Here is a 23,316-nt window from a genome sequence, read left to right as displayed (position 1 = left end):
GATACCAAAGTCCTCTCCTCGGAAAAAAAAAAATCCCAGTGTTTTCTGTAAGGCATGCTGGATTTGTCCCATTCTTAAGAAATTGGATTTTTTACAATTCAGTGAACAATAAATACATTTGTAACAGCATGCTTCTTTCCTTTTTTTTTTTTTTTTTTTTTTTTTTTTACTATGGCTTCAAGGTTTCAGATTTCAGCAAGATGTTTTGGAAGCTTATTAGCATTTTTCCTTTTACTTAACAAGTGGTCTTGTTTATACTAACCTGAATAAGTGCCTCATTCCCAGTGATGTGCACAAATATTTTAATATTTATCTATCCAGGCAATAAACTGAGTATATTTTATATATATATATATTTAATCTATTTCCAGATTATGTATTCAATCCTCTTTTCCCTGGAGATACTTATTCTGCTAGTAATAATATCATTTGTTTAATCATTTATACAATAATTACTGTGTTTAAATTTGTTATCAAGCTGTCATATTTATTTGGAACAACTTTTTGCTGATGTCTATGGCTGTAATATTTGGAATTTGTATCAGGAAAAAATAAAACTACTTTTGTTTGTTTACTGATCTAAAGTTTGTATATAATTATCATGCTCTGGAGAGAGATCAGTAATGCAGTGTTACAAAAACCTTAAATTGTCAGATCAGTGGAACACAAATTTCCTGTGTTTGCAGTAAATCTTACTGCTTTGTTCCTCAACTGATTGTTTTCTGGTCCTGAAGGGTTCAGCATGGGTATTGTTATTTAATCTTTGTGGTTGCACTCATGGCTCAGAGAGGGATTTCTCTTTCAATTCCAGACCATCAGAAATCTCTAGATACCTGCAAGTCCTTTGTAGGCTGGATTGCCATGTTCCTGCGTGCAGGCTTAATTTTACTCATCTCACTGACAAGAGAAAGCAACTCTGCAGGGAGCAGATCCCTTGTTCCTGTAAGGCCAGTGTTGCCTCTTGTGCCAGGTCATCAGATTTTTTTGTAAGCGCTGACCTCTGACTTCTGCGTGAATTTAAGCAATCAGTTACCTCCTTTACTGTCAGAAAGGCCATATTTCATGGCTAGTTACATGAGTGACACAATATATTTACCAATTTACCTTGCAATAAGGAAGGACAAGCCTGCAGGCAGTGATTCCTGGTTTGCTACATGAATTCCCTTCTGCTGCCTGAACTTGCTTATGTGGATCATGCTCAGCAGTTACTTAGTCTGAGCTGAGAAGCCCTGTGTGATACCTGTGAGCTCTGGGTTGTGGCTTCTGCCAGGGATAATCAGACTAAAAGAGTTTCTGTCCTGCTCCAATATAAATAGTTACATATGTGTAAATGAATAAAGAGTCTGGTCCCAGAAGTATGGCATTATCCATAAATCAAAGGACATTAATTTCCCACTCCCAAGATCATCCACAGCAACCAAGTCATGTCCACACACATCCATGATCACACTCATATGGGCACTTAGTGGAAGAATTTTGGTACTCCTGAGGTGTTCAAGCATCTCTCAGCAGGTCCTGGATGACTTTTGTTTCAAAGCCCAAGCATAGTCCCATTTCAGCATCTTTACGAGTCAGGGTTTTTTTTAGTGTATCCTCGCTGTCTTTTGAAAGAATGAAAGAATGACTTAGCTCTTGCCCTGAAGGAATTCAACTCATCCCATGGAGTGCTTTAGCTTTGAAAGCTGCTCAGTAAATTACTCTTAAGGTTGCCTGTTTGAGTTAGCGGGGGAGGGGGGGGGGGGGGGGTGGAATTTATTATCTCAAGAGGTAATTAGTTCAGAATTTACCTTGCATCACTTTGCTTTGGTAAGTTACCACTGACTTCCACTGAAACTGAAGCAGGCCACTGGAAGATTCTTAAATAATACATCTTGTTTTGTTTCCTGGCCAATACCCCAGCATGTGCTGGATTCCTCTTACCCCATTACCTGCAGTTTCATGATGAAAGTTTTCCTGAGTGTAAGTTTACGTGTAGAGCATAAATCTGTAGCTGTCCAAGCAGAACTGCTCAGGTTAAACCAGTGCAACCAGAAGATCACATGGAATAATTGTCATCTTGAGTGTGTTTTTGACCACTTTTCTAGCAAAACTTCTTACTCAGCATGGAAGGCAAGATGAGGCAGTCTGGGTAAGTGTGTGTTGTACCTGCTTTTTCATAATGTATTGCTTTCTATTTTCCTCCTACTGTCATTCCCTCCTCCTCCCATTATCCCAGGAAAAAAAAAAAAAAAAAAAAAAAAGAAGGGCAATTCATGGAAGACAAGTCAATTGCAATCAGCTGTTTCATATCAACAGCTGGTTTGGAACTGGACTAGGAAAAGCCAGTAGGATTCAGCAGAAGGATCAAGCTATTCATCTTCTCTTTCCTTTCTGTTCCCTACAACTCCACTCCTGGGCACTGCCAGAGGCAGATGAACCAACCCAGAAGAGCCACTCTAAGGCCCTAACAGTTGTACAAAGGGCCACCAGCCCCAGACTTGGAACTGGTAATTTGAAATACAAATACCATAATGTGCCTTACTGATTGTGTTTTTCTTGGAATAAGATAGGAATGAAAGTTTTTATTTTTCAGCACCCTGGGCCTCTAACAGATGATTTACCTGCACCTGACATCTGCCTAAGCCTCCTGCTGAGGACTGCTTGAAATGGCAGCAGGATCCAATAGCCTTTTCCTGGTGCATATCCTGTGAATGCATATGATCTGGGCAGAATGAGGTAAAGCATCTGGAGTGAGGAACTTGGGGGTGAAGGTAAAAGATACTGTTGATGATTTTATTTACCTTATAAATGCTCCATTTATTTACCTTATAAATGCTCCATTTATTCTCTGCTGTTTGTACCAAAAGGTTAAAATAATATTTCTTGGGCTCTCAAGTGTCTCTTTCACTGATGGATTTTTTTCTTATGTTTCTAATGGCACCAGAATGATTGTGGTAAGAAAATAAATACCTAATTCTTTAAAAGTAATAGCTCATGGGAATGTGGCTGGGCTCTGCTTCCATTTCTTTGCAAGATACCTGGATTTCAGTGCAGCAAGCTGTACTATGCTCATCAGGGTCTGGTCCCCAGTATTGTCAAACCTGTGAAACCAAGGTAGGAGGTTGATCTGGCTAATTGATCAGAATAAAAAAAAAAGCTTCTGTCTTTGGGGACAAAATTATGTTGCTATATCAGGAGGTTGGCTTCATAGGTGTCATCCAATGCCCACATCTCATGACACAGCTGTGGCACAGACCACCTCATCAGTGGTGTGCCTTCTGCAGTCTTCTGCAGACGGGATTCCTGGCCTCCTGTGGTCAGGATTTTGAAACATTCTCTCTCAGCAGGAGGAAAGGAAATATTTGGATCCACTCTCAGAGAGCTGGAGAGACTTGTAATGGCTTTATGGACATCAGCACCTGCATCACACACTCAGCATCTTTCATCTGCTCAGGATTTAGCAAAGGTACTACATGATTAAGGTGCCCTTAATATCCCAGGCAACACTAATGCATCAGAGTGGGCAGTACAGCACAGGGACTCTGAGGGCTCCTTTGCACCCCAGGAGAATCTTCCATCACAGATTGTAATGTCAAACACAACTTTACCATGCTGCACGGGAGATGTGCTCATGTTTGTCACATCTTCCAGGACATCAGTAGCAAAAGGCTTAGCAGAGCATGTTCACCTAAACTCTTCTCAGATCCTAACTCAGGTGAACTTTAGTAGCAAGGTCCAAAAAAAGCTCCTTCACAAACAGTATCATGCTGGTCACAGTCACCTAAGATTTTCTGAACACAAGTGTGACAGAGAAGTGCAATTCTTACTGCTGATTAAGAGTCTACATGCTGTGCTTGGTTATGGGAAAAGCTTGATTTTTCAGCAGTGATTCTCAACACAGGATGCTGTGCACAGAGACCTAACCCAGCAGCAGGAAGTAACCCAGAGGGGTGCATGCCTGAAGCTGTTTTGTCACTAACTTAATTGTTATTAACCTGGCTGGCACCTGAAAAAAAGTTGAGTATTGGAGGCAGAACCAACTTCTTGCTTGTTTGTAGCCAGGCTGCATGTGAGCATTTCAACACCTGCTTTCTCTAGCAGAGGACTTTTTCCTGCACTAGTTGGGTATTTAGACACATTTTCTGAGAAGTTTCCATTCTGTTATCAGAAATTAGACTGCAAATGTTTGTGTGCACACCTCCTGCAACAACTAGGGCACTCATTTATTATTCTTTCCTCAGCTGTGGTGATTTTTCTACCCTGCAACCCTACCCTCAGAACAGGACCCCCATAAGAGCTTCTGTCCAAGCTATTTGACTTGGTACACTGCTACTTGGATTTTCCTTTCCTATTTGGCTCTCAAATTGAAGGTGCCAGGGAAATAGTTCACCCCTAGGAAACTTTGGTTTCCTCAGGAACTGCATTTGTCATCCGTAACATCACTTTGAATGGTAAATGTGAGGCAAACAATTAGAAAAAATTCTTGCAGCCTTTTGGCATTTCCTGTAGTTCACATCTGGGACTGTCAGCTGTGGTAATATGCATTTCTTCAGTCTTCTCAAGAAGTGCTGGGGAGTTCTATTCTCTGGGAATATATTTGTTTTCAAAACATGATTGCAATGTCTGTTCATATGCACACAAACACACACAGGCATACAATATGTTTTTATTAATATGTAAATTTTAGATAGATTTTATCATGTGTTTTAAGCATACCTGTACAACATAGAGTAGTATCTGTGCGTTTTTATAGTATGTAATATATATTGATAGATGTAAAATGTAGATATTTTGTAAGTATATCTATTTTTGTATTATATAATACAAAAATTTTTATTTATATGTAATTTCTCAGGTAAGATCACAAGGATGAAGTGTTACAAGGTGGGAAGCAGAATTCAGGGTGTATTTGCCTGTAAGGAATCACAGCAGCCTAACACACAGTCAAAACCTGGCATGCACCACCCAGAGCCTTGGGGTCAGAGAGACTGATTTGATACACTCTCCTGGAGTCCAAAATAAGCAAACAGGTGGCATTCTGGACTGTCTCCCTGATGGAGACCAGCAGTTGTAACTGGGACCAACAGCTGCAGTCTATACCCCAGCTATTGAGCTTCTGAGTCCATGTCTGCTGCAGGATGCCAAGGACAAACACAACCATTCCTTCAAAATACCTCATGTTTGGAGATCAACAAGTAAATGTACTGAGAAAAGCAGAAGTTAAACAACAGAATTTTTCCAAAGTCCATGCTTTCTCTATTTATTTCATGTCAAGATGCTGCAGCGCCAGAATTTCCACATCCCAAGAACCTTCAGTATGGGGCAGGCAACCTATAAGGTGTGGCAGCAGCTTCTCCTTGTGCCCCTCTGCTGAGCTGTGGGCTCTGGGCTCCCCTTCTGCCACTGCTGTGAGCTGCTTTTGGTCCCTCATTAGCAGAGTGGCCGGGAGGTGCTCCCAGAGAGGGAGAATTCAGCAGGCTCCCTCACTGAGCGTGTGTTTCCAGTGGCCCGTGGCAGGGGATGCTGCCAGTCTCCGGGCCACCTGAGACCTCTCTCCCTGCTCCCCAGACATTCTAAGGGAGTCTTTTTCATCTGGTAAAGGTATGAAGTTAAAAGCAAATGAACTACCCAGGGAATGAGGGCGCTTGGCTGCTAAACAAAGGAGGGCTGTCTGCTGTCAGACGCTGTCCAAGATTCTCAAAGGGGCAACAAAAGCACCGCTTTATTCCCACGGGATGTGAGCCTTGGCTCCGTGGTGGCTCCTGGCACCCCCGGCTGGGGCAGGAGAGGTCATTTTGGTCAGAGCAGCCCTCACCACCCCTCTGGAGCAGTGTGATTCTCCTTAAACAAGCTGTGGCAATTAGTCGTGGAAGAAAGTGAAGAGAGCTCAAGAAGAGGAGCTTCCTACCTGGTGAGTCCCCAGTACTGGCTGTAAATGGGGCTTTTTCTGCTGCTGACACTCAGGGCGTGGGGAACTTGTTGCTTCTCACAGAGTGGCGAGTCAGAAAAGATAGTTAAATCTATGCTTTAAACAAAAAGCAGGCAGGCCAAGAGGGTGCCCCTGCAGACTAAAAGGCACCTGCTGGTGGTAAGAGTTGCACAAAGCCTGATTAAATATTTAGAAAAAAAAATGTAATGACCTGAGAACACAAAACTATGTAATTTCTAATTTATTCCTTTTGGGTTTTTGCTACATAACTTTTTGGCAAATGTAAATTAATTCTTGTTTTTTCTTGGTACTATCTCCCATGTATCTGCACTTTAAAGGGAAACTGTCAGGGCTACTTTTATCTTCCTCATATGGTTCTTGATTAAGTGGTGTATTTTATCACAAAAAAGAAAAAAAAAAGCCAAACAAAAACCAAAAAATAAAAGAACAACCCAGAAAAAAATTGCACATCTGCATTTTGCAATTTTTATAAAAATATTACAGCAGTGAACTGACCAGGCATTTTTCAATGTCTAGTAAAATCAGCCCTTATGATACCAGTGAATCCCACTACTAAAATGAGGAACAGAAATAGCCTTCAGTATCCATACAATCATTAACAGCAGAGAATTATCAAATTTGGTTTGGTCTGGGTTTAGCTGTCTTCTTTCTCCTGTATCCTTTTCCCCTTTACTGTAGCTCCTTCTTTCATTTCCTTTACTGCACTTACTTGCTGGACAAAAATGTTGAAAACATGCCACCTTCTGTTGTTTTCAGCTATTGCACAGCCCAAAAAAAATTCATGACCCCTGGAAACCTGTGTAAAACATGTGCACATCTGTTCACAGATACAGGCAGGCACATGCACATTCATGTAAACCTACATATGCACATATATCTGAAATTCCTCTGAACTAATTAAATAACTTTACTCACAGGCTTTTATTTAGTTACAAGGTTTGCATCCCAGCTGTTACAATAAATGTGCTCACCAAAGGGTTTTCAAGGAAACCAGAAATTAGGCCAATTCTGACTGCTGTCACTGAAAAGTAAAGGGGGATGAGGAAGGTAAGCCTTCATCTGGTCTCTTTAATGACTGCAATGAATGAAGATCTCTACCTGCTTTTTAAAATTCTTAATTGTTCCTCCTTTACATGCAGGTATACACCCACATGTACATATTTCCCTTCAGAGCTGCTCTGGGAAAATCTCCCTTCTCTCATTTCACTGATGCAGGAATGCTGAAGAGCTACTGCTAGGGCACCCTGGGTACCCTCATTTGCACAGCATAACAAAAAAACAGTGGCGTGGGAGGGTGGAAACACAGCTCCAGCCCCACAGATCTGCTTTTGTTGTTCTTGGCTTTCAACATAAATTTTTGTATGGCTGATTATTCCTTTTCCCATAAAAAACCTTAAAAAACCCCAACAAAAAACACCACAAGAGAACTTCTTGTGCCACAACTCTTCCACAAGTTTATCCCGTTCATTTAGTCATCTTTTATTTCAAATACATCTCAGCATTATGGGTATGAGCAGATTATTCCTCTGCACAGATTTTTCTGCCCATGTTTCTTCTATTGCCATTTAAGGAGTCTCCATAACTAAACATACACTTGGACTTTGGCAAGGTCAAGCTGACTCTCCAGATTCCAAGGTATGAGAAATGCTTTATTTTCTTTTCTCTAATCACTTAGGAGAATGCTTCTTTCTAAGCAGCTAGGGCTGTGTTCTGAGGTCCTAGATTGTTTTCACTCTGGACTCTGTAGTGGGAAAGCAGGAGATAATTCTGGTTTAGGTGGCAGAGGTGAAGAGTAGCCCCTGTGGGTGAGGGCAGGGGAATGCACACAGACACATAAATGGTGTTTGTGGGCCACCTTTGCAGGCAGATGGGGAGGTAGTCAGAATACCTCTCCCAAGGCTGCAGGAAAGGGAGGAATGTCTTTTGCGTTATCTGAACTTGTATGAGGACTGTTTTCCTAAGTGCATAGTTGCATTCTTCTGTATCTACCTTATACCTATTATCTTGCTTTTATGTGGTGTTGCACTGCTCCATGTAGTGGATCCTGCCTGACTACTTAGAGAGGGCAATTCTAGAAATCTCAGTTACAGATAGGGTTATTTATTCTTTAAGAGCATGGTAAATATAATTAACAGAGTCTTTACTTCTACTGTAGCTCCCACATCAGAAGGGCTATCTGCAGACTGTAAGGAGGAATAAGAAGTAAAATAAATCTCCTCAGAAAGATTTTTTTTCTGTTTTCTTAACCTCAGAGATATATGTTATGACAGAGAAGCCAAAGACCCGCACTGCCTATTCCTTTTTGCCAGAAAGGTGTTAGCATTCCTAAACAGATGGTCTTTTATCACAATATCTTAAGGCACTTTTATTCCTATTAGAAGTGAAGTTAGTCCTCTGCCTGCTGTGAAATAGGGGCATCTTAAAGATGGTTTAAAGTAATATTTTATCCTCCCTTCTAGTTATAAGTGGAATTTAGTTGGAACAGAAAATAGGGGCCACACTTTTTCAAGGCATCTGTTTTCCCAGATAAGCTCTTGACTCTCAGGGAGTGGGAAGAGTGTGTTGCAGTAAATCAGAAACTCCATAAGGCATGCAGTGGGGTCAAACTTCTGAGTGATTACCCCAGAAAGGATTCAAATGAGATAAGCCCTGTACTTGGCAGTAAACTGTGGTGGTCAGCACACACCTTTTCATGTTGCCTTGCACCGTCTAATGCCATGAGGCTGATGCACCTGGGCAGAGCAAGGTGTTCATGACTGGCCCTCAACTGTGCTGCCAACTGAGAGCACTGACATTATAAAAACTTACCCTGAAAATTTGATTTGAACAGCACTGCTTTTGCTGCTTCATTTCTTTGCAAAATGATCATTTTGCAAAGCTAGATAAAAACCTGGACTTGTATCTAGACAAGATGGTTTTGGAGACAGGTGAGTAAAGGTTGTGATGCCAAGAGATGAGCAACACTCAGTACTCCAAAGTGAGTCCCACCAGAGGTGTCTCAAAAGATAACGCTTGATTCTGACCTGCCAGTAGGTTCCCTGGGTCTTGTTTGGAGACTGTTATTCTATTTTATTTTTTTTTTTTTTTTTTTTTACATACAAGTGGTTAAGCACTCCTTGGAACAAACCAGGGTGGAAACCCTCCTTTCAGTAATTCAAATTGCTTTTTTAAAACCCACGTAGCTGTGTTGACTGTCACAGGGCTCGTATCCACAGCTCGTGTACGAGCACCCTGAGGAGAACCACCGGAGGATGTGGGAATGCGGAGCTGACCCCCAGTTACTCCAGGTAGCAGTCTGGGAGGTGGAGACCTGGGGTCTCGGGAAGCAGGGCTGGCAGCTGCACGGTCCTTCAGGAAAGCTGCTCCGTGGTGCAGGGCACAGCTGCCACTGGATGGCACCAGGACTCCGCACACGTGCGCAGGCTCCCCTCCAGCTCCCCGAGCCATCCCATCCATCTCTGGCGTCAGGGATGCTTCGCAAACAGGCACAGCAAGACTCTGGAAACGAGATGATGGGGGGAAATGACAGATGTGAAAGCTGTGCATGATGCTGTCACAGCTAATATTTTTAAAGGCACAAATGATCTTTCATGGTGTGTAACCGAGATGGGAATATTCTGCAGAGTACTTTATGTTCCTATCCATACAAGCTGCTATTTCAAAATAATCACATAGAGAATAATCACAGGTGTGGAATACACTTCTATAATCACAGGATAGAGGGAAAAAATTCTATTTTTTTAATCTCTTGTTACAAATCTTCCTTCTTGCTGCTTCAGGCTACAGTAACAGCAGTACATAAATGCTACAGGCAGTGCAGATGGTGGCAATAAGATTCCATGTCCTAAAGTATATTGACATTCCACATGTGAGCCAGGTCAGAGGCATTAAAGCTACCATTGTGAGTCAACACTTTTTGATCCCTCAGCAGAGAATGCAGCAAACTTATGGCAGATATTTATAGAATAATGTACAAGTTAATGCTCTTCTCCACAGCCACTGGAGCTGGGCTTGCTGCCTAAATGTACATCTGCAGCATACTTACTGAATCCAAGAAGCTCTACAGAAGTCATCAAAGAAGAGGGAGCTGTTTGGAAATTTAGAGTTCCATTACATTATGTTGTAATGCTTAACGATCTCTGATGACTTGTCTTTATTTATTTATCACTGCTCAGGCAGAAGTGTAAAAGCCTGTGAAATAGGAGGCCGCCTCAGATATAAAGAAACTGCTGGTGGTGAGGCCATGCTGATTTTTGCCTTTTTCTTTTGTGTATTCTTTGTAATTTTTTACATGTATATTTATAGCTTATTATATTAGTGGCTAGTTTTCCCAGTAGTTTTCCATGCCCTTTCCCTAGGCAGAAAGACAAAACACATTAGAAGGGCACCCATCCTATCTTGGTTCTCCCAAGATCCAAAGCTGAAAAACAGCTCTTCGAGACACATTTTCATCAACAAAGTACAGCTAGTATCAAGAGGGGGGCTCCAGAGAATAAGAGGGAATTAGTGAAGAAGGCATCACTGCTGGCAGCAAGGAATGAGAAAAGCCTGGAAGGCAGAACACTGCCTGAGGCTGAGCTGCTTGGTAAGGGCCAGCCTTGGCAGCCCCAAGCTGTGTGCAACCTTGGGGAGGATCCAGCTTCCCCATTTAGGTGGCAGAAGCCAGTGGGATCCAGTGCAGGGCTAGATGGTGTCCAAGCCCAGGAACAGCATAAACAGACAGGGAACTGCATCACAGATCTGGGCTTCTGCCTGAGTAATAGAGCACCACAGGCCCTGGCTCTTTCAAATCTGTCCTTTATTTCTTCACTGATCCAGAGGCAGACCCCACAGTCACACCCAATGCAGGGAGAAGAAGGAAAGCTAAGAGAGATGCCCAGATGTGGATGGTACCAGCTGCCAAACCTCTCTGTCCCACTCCCTGAAGAGGGGAGAGCAGAGGTACAGCCCCAGCCTTGCTTTTACAGCAGGGCTGCAGGCTGCACTGCTGCCAGAGGCAGCAGCAGGATCCTGCTGGGACCACAACCTGAAGCAGAATGGTGCAGATGCGTTTTTAGACCACATCCTGGTGTGACTGAAAATTCATCTTCCTCATTCAGAGGTCAGGAAAAAATCAAGGATGAACAGCCTGGAAATGTATCCCAGGTCATAAAAATATATATGTGTGATTTAACCCCATGCAACTACTAAGCACCAGATAACTGCTCACTTGTTGCCCTTGCATCAGGATAGGGAGAGAACTGTAAGAGTAAAAATGGGACAGTGGGAACACAAAGGTCATCATTCAAATTATCCCTGGCTTACTCCCTTCTTCCTTCAGGTTTATATGCTGGGCATGACACCATATGGTATGGTCTGGAAAATCCCTCTGGTCAGTTGGACTCAGCTGTCCTGGCTTTGACCCCTTGCAGCTCCTGGTGCACCCACAGCCTGCTGTGGGTGAGAACCAGAAAAGGCCTTGGCTCTGTGTCAGCAGTGCTCAGCAGTAGTGAAAACATCCACATTATCACCACTGCTTTCAGGTCAAGTCCAAAACACAGCCCCACACTAACTACTCTGAAAAAATGAACTCTATCCCAGCCAAAACCAGCACAAAGTAGTGAGAAAGGTAGTCACATATTAGCAAGAGCAGATCCACGTGCCTTCCAACATGTGTTGACTAAATGCATGAAAATATTTGTTCACATTTTTTATAGCGTCACCTTTCTTTCTGTAGGTACAATATAATATCAACTGTATAATCTGGGCAGGGTGTCTGATCCAAGTACCATCATCAGGGCTTTGGGGACATCCAGTCAGTCCTCTTTTGAAGGCATCAATATTGCTCTCTGTATCTAAGCCACTCAGAGGGCAGCAAAGCTGACTTCTTTTGCATTATTTTGCTGGAGGTAGTTTTCTGTAAACCTGGGTTTGTGAGGGAAGATTCCTCCTATGATTGCTGCATCCAGGCTGGGTACAGTACCTGTGCCTCACAGGAGAAAAAGGCACATTGTTCATCCAAAGAGCTACCTAAAAAGCTGAGTGTCACAAAGAGCCAGAGCTCCATGGCTAAATTTCTCAGAAAGAAGAGATCAACATACTTTACCTGAACAACTGTCCCACTGAGCTGCTACAAAGTCATCCAGACTTTTCCCCTCTCCACCAGGATATCAGATGCCAGGCCTGCCACATGGGGAGGTGCTGCACTGAGCACTGTCACTGAGCAGCTTCTCCTTTACAATGAACACAAAACTCTCCTGACCCTTATATTCTGTTCTGTCCCCTTTCCTCCTTTCTCTTTGTATTTCAGCCTTGAACATTAAAACCAAGGGATAAAAAAAGCAAGGGCAGCTTCCCATTTGCCAGTGGAGCTGACTTAAACTTTCTTGAGTTGATGGAAGTGGGAGCTGAGCCTTCTCCCATCTTGGGGGAGGAGATGCTTTCTCCTTTCTGGTGTCCCGTGTTCCTCTGAGTTACTGGGTGAAGAGGATGTTTTAGATTAAATTTGCAGATCAGAACTGGGCAGGCTGCCAGTGGCAGGTAAGCACAAGGCTAGCTGTGGTTGTACATGCTGTGGGATTTATGTTCTCCTTTGCTGTGCCTGTAAACTGTTTTTTAGTAAAATTGTGCAATTGTCTGAAATCTTAGAGTGTCTCCATGCATCAAGTTATGAAATCCTAGGAACAAGGGTCAGTTATAAATTACTGCTCTAAAATTTTCCTGCAAAAGACTGGCTTTACTTAATTTCACAATATCCCTCTGAGTCCGCAAAACTGGATATATAACCTTTATTTTTACTCTTCTCAGCTACTTAAAATTTTAGCTTTTCCCACTGATATGCTCAAGATACCTTTTGCTTCTTTAGACTTATTCTTACCTTTTGCTCCCTTGAAAAGGAGAAGAAAAGAATTCCTTAGAGAGATAATTGTGCTCGTTACAGTCCAGAGGAATGAAGAATCTGGGAAAAATCAAATTACTTAAAATACATTAATTTTTCTATGTAATTTGTATTTGTTACAGTGGGTAACAAGGAAGAATTGGGGTTACTTTGGGGTTTATAATGAAATTGAAAGGGAAAAAAAAAGAAAACCACAAAGAATGGATTTGAGAACAAGCCTCTAGGCAAAGTATCAGGATATTTGAATATAAGGGCAGTACTCCAAATATTCTGTATTATTTAGGCCAAGTTATTTTATTCCTCATTTTCAGCAGCTCTGTGCTTTCACCTGGGGTGAGAGTGTCACTTGCATGCTCAGGTACCTCCTCTCCTCCTGACCAGTTCAATGTCTTCTTAAAGGTGCCAAAAGCACTGAGATTCTGAAAAACATGGTTGACCAGGAAAACAGGATGCATTATTACAATATGGTGAAATATTATGTCAGTGGTATTACACAATTATTGATTGAACTAAAATAATCCCTCATAGATCACTTTTGCAAGATAAGAATTTTACATAAGCAGTGCTGGTTTTGTGTGTTTTTTTCAAAAATCCTTATTTTTATTTTTTCAACACAACATTCAGAAAATCACAGAATTTAGAGAATGAGAGAGAAGGGAGGAAGAAACCCATGAGAAAAAACTAAGGCTTAATCCCCCAGAAATGCAGACTCCTCACTGAGAGCAGAAAATGGGAGGGAAATTCTGGTTTTCCTCCTCTAAATATATTATTTTTTTTTCAGTAGATACACTTAGAAGCACTAAATACAGAACTTTTAAAGAATTTTTAATGGCAAAAGCAGCCACAGCCTTTTCATTTTATTACCTCAATTATGGTAAGAAGAAAAGTATGATTTTAATTTACAATTCCAATTTGTATTGACACTAAAGAGAAGATATCCTGCTGTTAAGAGGAACTTTTCCAATTAGACCCACACTTCATGGTCTGCTGTTGAAAAAAGGATTTCAAAATCTAATTTTCTGAAATGTCAGAAGTGAAATATTGCCTTTTGTGTTTGTCACAAGTCCCTGTAACTCAGCAGAGAGGATGTCACTGCGGTGCTCATTCGTGAAATGGGTTTTGTGAAGCTGCCCTTTGTACCCCTCTGCCAGGCAGAGGTGAAAGAGTGCAGGACGAAAGTGAAAGGAGAGTTTGGTCTCATTAGTATTTAGGCTGATTAAGGGGGAAAAAAGGCTTTGGGAAGCTCTTCATGCCAAAGAACAAAAAGTGCTGCTGGTGCTCAAAACACTGTGAAATCCCACCAAGTTCAAACAAAAGTACTGAAAGGAGAGAAAGCATATACTCCAAATGAATTCTGTCTCCCCAGGTTCAGGGTTTGCACACACATCAATCCCAGGCTGTGCTTTCCACGGCCCTTACTGGACTGTGGGCCAGCTGAAGGATCAATAGGTGAAATGTGGCTGATGAGTAAACAGGAAAGGACTTTGCCTTTAGAAAAAGTATAGGCAGATAAGTTTCTTTAGAGGGATTTTTCTGTGTTCTCTCTCTCATGCATGTGCTGGAGACCCTCAACCAAGATTGTTTTATTTAGTTTCATTTTGTTACATTTTGGTGTAGCTTTGGACTGGAATATTTTACACTATACTACAAATCACAGTGTGAAGAATTTTTGATACTAGAAAACCAATTATTAATTTATACAAACCTAGAGACAGAACAATTAATCATAAGGAATTTTAATTCTCATTATACAAGTGGTTATTCATAAGCTTGCTCTTTTGTGTTTGTGAGATAGAGTGAGAAAAAATTCTATTTAATTGAAGTCACTGGTTTACATTTTGGTGACAAAAAATAGTTGCATTGAGAGTCAGAATACCCCTTAAATTCAGGTATGAAATAGTTACAGAGCACATTGCTATGGACAGCTGTTGTGTATTCACATATATTTATTCATACTTAATTTAGGGAAGCAAAAGTGTACAAATCCTATTAAAGACAAGTGAAAGCAAAATAATAGCTTTTCTGAGGAAAAGCAATCTGAAAATGCCTAGCTGTGAGTTCATGCATGGCTGTTTGTATAGCTGTGCAAACAGACTTCAGTCCCTGACAAACAAGCCAGACTGTAAAATGGGAATCCCGTCTCCTCCCTTCTGATAAATATGGGCACAGAGCAAGATTTTGGTGTGCAGAGCTGCCTCTCCTGTGACTTCAGGAAATCCCTGCTGGTTTTGTTGCTGTCTCCTGGAAATTGTTGGTTTTCAGCTGGGAGAACTCCCTTATGTCTTTCTGAAGGAATGGGCACTGACCTTGCAGATGTTTCTTTTCTTGTTCTTTGTCTGGATAAAAGAAAAGGACTCACTCACAGTTGTTTCTTGTCCTGTTTTAGTGACTAGGATCGCTCAGTGATTGCATCAACTCCAACCCTGGATGGCAGCAGTGCAAGATGGAGCAGCAGAACAGCCTCTGAAGAAGGCAGGAGCCTTAGCATGCTCCACAGCCACTGCTGCTCTTAATTAACTCTCCCTATTATCTCTGCAGAAGTGAGAATCCTTATTTTACCAGCTGCAGGTTTAACAAGACTCTTCTGCTCCCTAGGGAGAGCACAAGCCCAGTTCCCAAAAGGGCTTTTTCTTCCACATGTCTTTGCCTTGAACACAGACCAGCTTTATGGTGGAAATCTCTATTCCTATCATCTCTCTTGGATTTGGGAAGCCAGAAACCCTGATGAAAATTATTCTGGCATTCTGGAAAAAAATCAGTTTTGTGAGTGCATAACTGCAGAGAGCAGGCAAAATGTTGCTTTTCCTGATGTGAGTTTGAAGCCAACTACCACTGCCCAGCCTTTCTGTGACCACCAGTGGACAGAGAGTACTTTCTGTCTCATTTTGTCTCAGAGGGAGTTACCACACTTGTAGCACACTAAGTGTAAAATAGTGAACTGGTTTGTAGTCAGCTTCTTCTCTTTCCTTACCTCCTTGTCTTGACAAGCAGGGCAGGAGATGTCACTTAGGCAACTTGTGGGGTGAGGGGAAGGTCCCATGGCTGTGGGCAATGAACCTTTGCTGTGAGCATGAATTCACCTTGCAAATAAGGGAGTGCTGATTTAAGGCATCCATTGCTAATAATTAAAGACACAGACTTAGCTGTGATGTATTAAAGGGCAGTTCATCACCAGAGCCATGTGATCATTTCTGGGATTTGACTTGCCTGTAAATCAGATGGGCATGTTTCCATTTTCATGGGTCAACAAAACTGTGTTTGGGAGATAACAATCCAGTAAAAGTTGGCAAAAATGAGACCTGATGATGGTTTCAGTTCTTTCATTTACCTTTGATCAAAACTGTTTCTCGTGCAGTTATTCTTCAGACGGGCTTTTTTTTCCACCTGTTTATCAGTATCCTACTTTTTAATATGTGTTTCATGCAGTTGGGAATGCCTTCAGCTGATGATTCATCTTATATGTTTATGGTAAGATGAGGCTAATTACTCTCTGGAAAAGCCCAGTGTCCTGGGCACAAAGGAAAATTGGGTTAAGCGGCTCAGATAAAGGCATCAATTTCATTTTCAATGAAGTTAAAGCAGATGAATGCCTTCAAGCACCATAGACTGAGACTGATTTGTACAGGAAGATTTCCAGCATAGTTCCTTTGGTACTGTCTAAACCAGAAGGAACTTTCACCTTTGCTGGACCACAGAGATGCCTGGGTTAAATAAAGGCATAGAGAAAGAACCTGTCACCTGCATTGTCCTCATTTAGAAATACTCTACAGCCACTCAAAGCCACTGTGTCTTGTTTGATTTTGGGATGCCTTTGCATTATTTGTGAAGACTTCTCTCTGCACTTGACTTTTAGTTGCTATCATGTGAAAACATTGAAGCTGGGAAGAGAATGAATGAACATAAAAATATGAAATTGTGATTTAGTCCATAACATTACTCCCTAGGGTATTACTGTGTGCACCACCAGCATGTCCATCATTATTGCTTGCGTAGTTTTGCAAGTTATTAATAAATAACCAAGATAGGCAACATCATTTGCTGCAATGTGCTGTCAGCCCATTTCCTACAGTCAGCACCTAGATTTATGGTGGCTCTTTGTTGCTTCTGTTTTGCAGATGTTGTAGAGTTTTTCAATGGAAAGGCTGGTATTGTTGACGAGCTTCTGTTTGCTGCTATCCAATACACAGCAAACACCATCGTAAGTATATTTTATTACAAATTCTTCAATCCTAATAAATCCCTTGAAAGTGAAGGTAAGAAATAGTCTCTCTCTCCCAAAAGAGAATCAAAAAAGCCAGGTTCTTGGACCACTGAAAGTTTTTGTAACCTTAAATAGGTAAGAAGTGAAAAGTTTAAATCTAAAAACTACCCTTTTAAGGAAGAAATCTTTTCTCAGGAACCAATAATTAAAAATGTACTACTAAAGCATGTTGTTCATTCTCTTATTGCTGTTTGCTCATTTCTTGTTTGTGACATTTATGGATTGAAAAGTCTTGGGGGAAAAAAATCTGTAATTGATTTATACATTGCAGAAAGCAAAGGTTTAACTTCTGGGAAACCTTCAGTATTCTATATTGATCCTCTGTTTCAGTGGAGATTCACATATAAGCCAGGCCTTGCTAGAGCAAACACATGCCAAGTGAATGAAATTAAATAACAGCGTTATTCCCTGATTTCTATACCTCACTTTTAATTTTATGCATTTAATAAATAAGAGGGTTTTTTTTGAAAAATAAAAAAGGTAGTTCAGCAAACCCATTCTGATAATAGAAAATCATGCACCTTTCATTTTAGAAATCTTCTGAAGAATAATAATTTTCCAAAGCACCTGTCTTGAGCTCAGAATTGTTATTTGTCTATAAGACATCTCAGGTGAAGAGACAGGACTTGGCTCTTCACACAGTTCTCTGATTTTTGTAAAATTGTTTTGTGTAAAATAGACCTGAAAAAAATGAGAGCAAGGATAATGATCTACATTTTAAAGGTCATTAAATCAATTACTAAGAGGCACCAGAGTAGGTTAAGAATGAAAGAAAATAATAAAGAGGAAAAAATTCCAACCAATTTAGCCTCCAACTCAGCCCTTCCCAGGGATGTGGTCTTAACTTCTGTGATCTCTCATTTCCAATATTTCACAGTGATATTGCAAGGAAGATCAGCTACTTGTAACCCCACACATATGGTTATATAGGAAATCTATACCTCCTGACACATCAAAGCATAAGCTGGCATGTGGGTGCTAGTACATGAAGATACATAACTGTAGCATTAATTCTGTATTTATGTATTTATGTATTTATGTATTCATTGTCTTTCAATGCATGGCCTCGTTCTGTTTCAGAAATCTGAGTTTACAGTGCTTTCTCTGAGTTTCACCAAGTTATAAATTGCACTGGTAGTCTCTGGGACATATTGCAGGCTTTTTCTCATCTATGTATAGTGATTGATGTTTTACAGGACTTAAATGGGAATGTTCAGAGTTTGGAGATCAGTCAGAGAAAATTATTTTCTTTTAACCTTTACTCTGACTAACAAGGGTGATGGATTAGGTGATCTCCACAAGTTCCATGTTCAGCTATTTTGTGAGAGTCTGTTTTGTCTTTAAAATTCATAGTGTTTGGACATGCATTGAACTTACTAGACAATCTGTTTATCTGTTGTTTTAGATTTCTTATTACTGCCCCAAATGTGGTGCATTTGGGCACACATGAGACGATAACAGTTCAAGTCCATGGAGCACAGAGCCCTGTGCAAGTTACTGCATACTTCAAAGATGAGACGAAAAATCGGCTCGTATCAGAGAGGATCTACTTTAACCTTAATCAAAATAATGGCTACCAAGAGACCAAAAAAATAATGGTGAGTCTGACATCACACTGATTTTTTTTTTTATTATTTGGTGATAAAAAGCACATAATCTCTACTTGGAATAGTCTGGAACTGTGACAACACTGATCTTGAGAGACACTGACAAAACCAATTCCAGTGACAGCAACACCCTATTCACCCAACCAGCTAATAAAACAACGCCTAAGGTAACTTCAGTGGTGATTGTAAATATTCTTTTGTGCCCATATACCTCCAGATTTTGTCACATGATGGTAAATTTAATTTAAACTCTATTATTTGTTTTCTCACTGTTGGGTTTTCTGCCTCACTTAAAGTATGACTGCATGCAGGCCTTTTGGTTACTACTGGCATTTTACAATGCAGGAGAAACCTTTAAAAATATGTAGTCTCTCAGACCAAAGCCTGTGTTCTTTCTTCAGATTTTTAAGTTGATTAATTCTTTACATCCCATGTTGCATCATTTACTCCTGGCACCATTCTTTGAAGTCTGGCAGGAGTAATTTCAGTATCACTAGTTAGGGCTATTTGGCTGGGGAAAAAAGCATGCAGCAATATTCAGTTTGGCTCTGGTTGGTTACTCCCAAAGCTAACACCTGAACTTTCAAATCAGGTTCCTCTCAAGGGTGATGTTTAGAAGCAACACATTAAACTGCATGAAGCAAAGCAGCAATCTCATAACCAAGATTTTAGCATAACTAGGGGTTACAGGATACAGGCATGTAGACTGAAGTCTCCCACCTGGAGTTTTTGACACTAGACAGAACAAAGTGGTTTTCTGTGGTGGAAAATGGAGGATTAGAGAGTATTTCTACTTTAAAAGAAATATTCACCCACTAAGAATTATTTAACACCCAGTAAGAAAGACATAATTGTGAATCTTACGTTGAATGATGCTAATAAGGTTATTTAAGCACTTCACCTGTAGTGGGACCTCAGCTATGTGGTCTCTGACTCTGTGGGGTTTTCCCTTTTATTATCTTCAGGTCAAGCCAGGGAGTCTGCAGCAGAGCCTGTTCAAGAAGAGTAATCTGCCATATGTTCTACTGGTCACTGAGAGCAAGGAGCTTCATATGACTGCCAAGAGCACCCGCATCCTCCTGTCCTCCAAGAAAGGCTACATTTTTATCCAGACAGATAAGCCCATATACACACCAAGTTCCCAAGGTTAAAATACAAATGCTTCTCTTCAGGTGTTCAATATGGATGTTACAAGGGCAGGATTAGAAAAGGTAATAACGAGCCAGTTGTTCTGGCAGCCAGGGCTTCTGCAGAGTCTGCTCTGCACATTGCAGCAATCCCTGTGGAAATGCTTCCAGAGACAGTCACTTTTAAGGGAGACAGACAAATTCTGCTCCTTTTTGTTCAAAAAGATTAATGCTGACTTTCCTTTTGAAAAAAAATCATGAGAAACTGCCAAAAACTGAATTCCTACTGCTTCTGCTTGTAACAACAGCAATAAGTTACCTTTGCTCTTTATGAGTACTACTGCTTTGTTACTAACCAATTTAATTAACAAAAGTGGGAAGTAAAAAGGGGTTTTGAGTTTGGTTTCAGGCCTCAACTGCAGAAGGAACACAAAAGCAAGTGAAGTTCCCAGAGCAATTTTCAGAATTTGCTTCAAAATTTTATCCTGTCATGTAACATGCAAAGGCTATGGAAAATTATTTTTGAAATTTCTCAGACTTCTTTTCACTAAAAGAAAGTGTTTTCTTTTAAATTCGGTGGCTCATTTTACAGATTGCAATTATATGAATATAGAAAGGCCAGAAATAATTTGTGAACATATTTATTCTTCTGTTATACAGTCAGATACAGGATCTTCATTCTGGACAACGCAATGAGGCCGACAGATGACACGGTTACAGTTGCTGTGCTAGTAAGTATTCAAAAACACTTTTGATGAGTGCTTCTTCAGCATGGGAGTTATGGAAAACTTGTACAAAACATCCAAGAACACAACAATAACTGAGACTCCTCTCCAGAAATCTGTATTTGCACATAGTGAGATACCTGTTGTTATTTTTGGCCCGTATCAGAAACATGGAGATATGTGACATGTGAATAATAAAGTAGGAAAGTAAGTCAAGCATTTTCTCTTCCACAAGACTAGGATATGACCTTGAGATTTTGAATGTAAATGTTTGACACCTGGTGCATAATTTCATGTTTGCTTCTTCTGTCTCAACAGAATTCCAAGGGAATGGTGGTTAAAAAGTCAGACCGGAAAATAAACGCAGTGTTTGGTGAACACTTCGATATACCTGACATTGCTGAGTATGTTACTGCTCTGCCTTCTGCATCAAAATCTGTAGATTAAGATTTTCAGCTGTTGAATTTCTTGAACTAACTTTCAAAATTTTCTTTCTTTCACCATGGGGGACATATGGAGCCTATGATCAGTATCCTTTTACCTTTAAATATCCTATTACCTTGGAGAGATGAGTCCAGAATTTACTGTCAATATGCTGCAATTAGCAACATGCATCCTGGTAAAGAACAATTAAACAAACTGCTCAAATATCTGCTCAAATATATGGCTGCATTCAAGAGAGCAGTTCTACAAGGGCTAGTCTGCAAAGTGTCATTTATTATCTCTGATTTCAGTCAAGCTTTTTCTTAATATTCAGGGTCTTCTGGCATGCTAGGTTGATTTTGATATCTCAGTGAAGATAATCTATAGGAAATATTTTATGAGTTCTCTGTTTCTGTGGACTTTTCAAAGGTAGTGGTTTGCAAATATGTTATCTTGCATTTCCTCATACTTGTTTTGAGTGTTTCCTAAGACATTTGGAAATATGTTGCTGGCTTCTCCCAGTAAAAAGAAATCCATTAATTAATCAGCTAGGGATGAGATCAAAGCAAGGAAAATATTATAATTCAGTGATAATTTATATGTTGGCATCATAAAATATCTGAGGAATTGTAATTAACTATTTTCTGCTGAATCTGAACTTTAGGCCTGGAATTTGGAAAATCAAAGCCTGGTTTCATCAACATGAAATGTCTAATGTTTCCACTGAATTTGAAGTTAAAAGATACGGTGAGATATTATAACATTTGCATTATAAATATACAGAGCTATCACAATGTGCTAAAAATATTCTGCAGTTGTTAAATCTGGCTGTAGTTAGGCACTAAGGACAACTTTCATGGTATTTCAATGCATCATTGCTATCTCTATCTCTGGGATTGTGTGTCTTCCACTTATATTTTAAAAAATAAGCACCTCTGGTTTTATATAGATTTGGTAACATTTTAAACACTTTTTTAACATTTTGTCACAAAACATTGTAAGGGCTTGCCTACTGCAGAAAAAAATAAATTAGATGAGCTCCATTTTTAAGTCATTGCAATTTTGGCTAAAGTTTGCAGTGAAGACTGAGATGGAAAAAAAAGAAAAAAAAGCTGCCCATTTTGTCTCAGTCAAATTCAATCTGGAAGTTTATGCAAGTTATTCCTATCCTCAAATAACCTTTTTTATGGAAAATAAGGGCCCTTTGGATAAAGTAAAAATGCAAAAATGTAACAATTTGGGATAAGAAGTGGTCTGATTGATTTACACTGAAATTATACTTTCTTGTAAAATTAATGTGTGTTTGTTGTTTAATTGTTTTGGGTTTTTTCTCCTTCAAAGACGAAAGGAAACCTTGAGATTGTATTAAAATCTCAGTTTAGCAAAACTGATTTTGCCTTAGCTAGTGAAGGTAGCAGAATTGTGACAATTACTGCCTCCTCCCCAAACAGCTGCAAGCAGGAGCAAATCACTCTGATATACCTGCAGGAGCAAACAGGTTGGCTTTGTAGGAGCAAATTCAGAGTGACACAGCTGATACTGAGGATCTCATATCCACACTCTACCCATTTCAGGGTGGGTTTAGTTCAGCTTGCTCCTACTCCAGGGCACTTCGTGCCCATGAGCAGTCACTCATTGTATTTTCACTGTAAATAAATACATTTTGTGTGCTTGAAGACTGCTCCACTATGTGAAGCAAAGACAAAGAAGGGAAAATGACCAGATTTGCTTCAGAAGAGCACTGCTAATTCAAACTAAAGCATCCCCTCAGTAGAGCTAAATTGTCTCAGTGTGTGTTGCCACAACAGGAGTTTAAGGTATGTTTGAAACTGACATGTCATGACCTTTTGTCTTCTTTTTTTCATGCAGAGCTTCCAAGTTTTGAAGTCAAACTCATCCCACTTCATCCGTATTACCACATCTGGAATGATAGCTTTGTGTTTGATATCGAGGCAAAGTAGGTGTGCTCAGGGCTAGGCTGGTTAAGAAGCAGATAAGCAATTATGAGTTTTGTGACTTCTTCCTTTTTCTTCTCATTAACACTTAACTAGCTTCTGGCTTGCCTTGGATCTGACTAATCTTTTATAATCTCTGTTTCCCCCACTGACTTGAGACATCAGTGCCAAGTGCTGCCTGGGTCCAGGTCATGGTGATCAAGCTGGAACAAGATTTTCTGAATATTTCAGTTTGCTATCAAAGGTGGCTATTTAGGATTCTCCTCTGTGTTGCTAAACAAGGTTCCAGGCTGATCACCTGTGTTTTTGTATATTTTTAGTTTAAACATTTAGAAATATTCTAAAGCCTCCACTGTGCTATGTAACATTCAAGTAGAGCTGGATTCAGGTTTGGGTATAGAATTTTCTCAAA

The 23,316-nt window shown here is 40.3% G+C and overlaps 1 protein-coding gene across 2 annotated transcripts in view; it reads left to right on the top strand.

Annotated features, from left to right (window-relative positions):
• The first annotated feature begins 5,803 nt into the window (after positions 1 to 5,803).
• Positions 5,804 to 23,316, top strand: part of LOC110468582 (complement C4-A) — a 52,307-nt gene continuing 34,794 nt past the window's right edge. The window contains exons 1-8 of one of the 2 annotated variants that reach the window (XM_021526622.2): positions 5,804 to 5,890; positions 16,922 to 17,004; positions 18,473 to 18,665; positions 19,640 to 19,820; positions 20,462 to 20,532; positions 20,845 to 20,930; positions 21,614 to 21,696; positions 22,819 to 22,906. In XM_021526622.2, coding sequence (XP_021382297.2) covers positions 16,940 to 17,004; positions 18,473 to 18,665; positions 19,640 to 19,820; positions 20,462 to 20,532; positions 20,845 to 20,930; positions 21,614 to 21,696; positions 22,819 to 22,906 — 767 coding nt within the window. In that variant the 5' untranslated portion in view covers positions 5,804 to 5,890; positions 16,922 to 16,939. Of the gene's footprint in view, positions 5,891 to 16,200; positions 16,275 to 16,921; positions 17,005 to 18,472; positions 18,666 to 19,639; positions 19,821 to 20,461; positions 20,533 to 20,844; positions 20,931 to 21,613; positions 21,697 to 22,818; positions 22,907 to 23,316 lie in introns of those variants that run through there. The other variant, XM_021526623.3, reaches the window with a different exon arrangement.

This window comes from Lonchura striata, chromosome 2, assembly GCF_046129695.1.
Source record: "Lonchura striata isolate bLonStr1 chromosome 2, bLonStr1.mat, whole genome shotgun sequence".
Lineage (NCBI taxonomy): Eukaryota > Metazoa > Chordata > Aves > Passeriformes > Estrildidae > Lonchura > Lonchura striata.
This window is presented reverse-complemented; position numbering and strand designations above follow the sequence as displayed.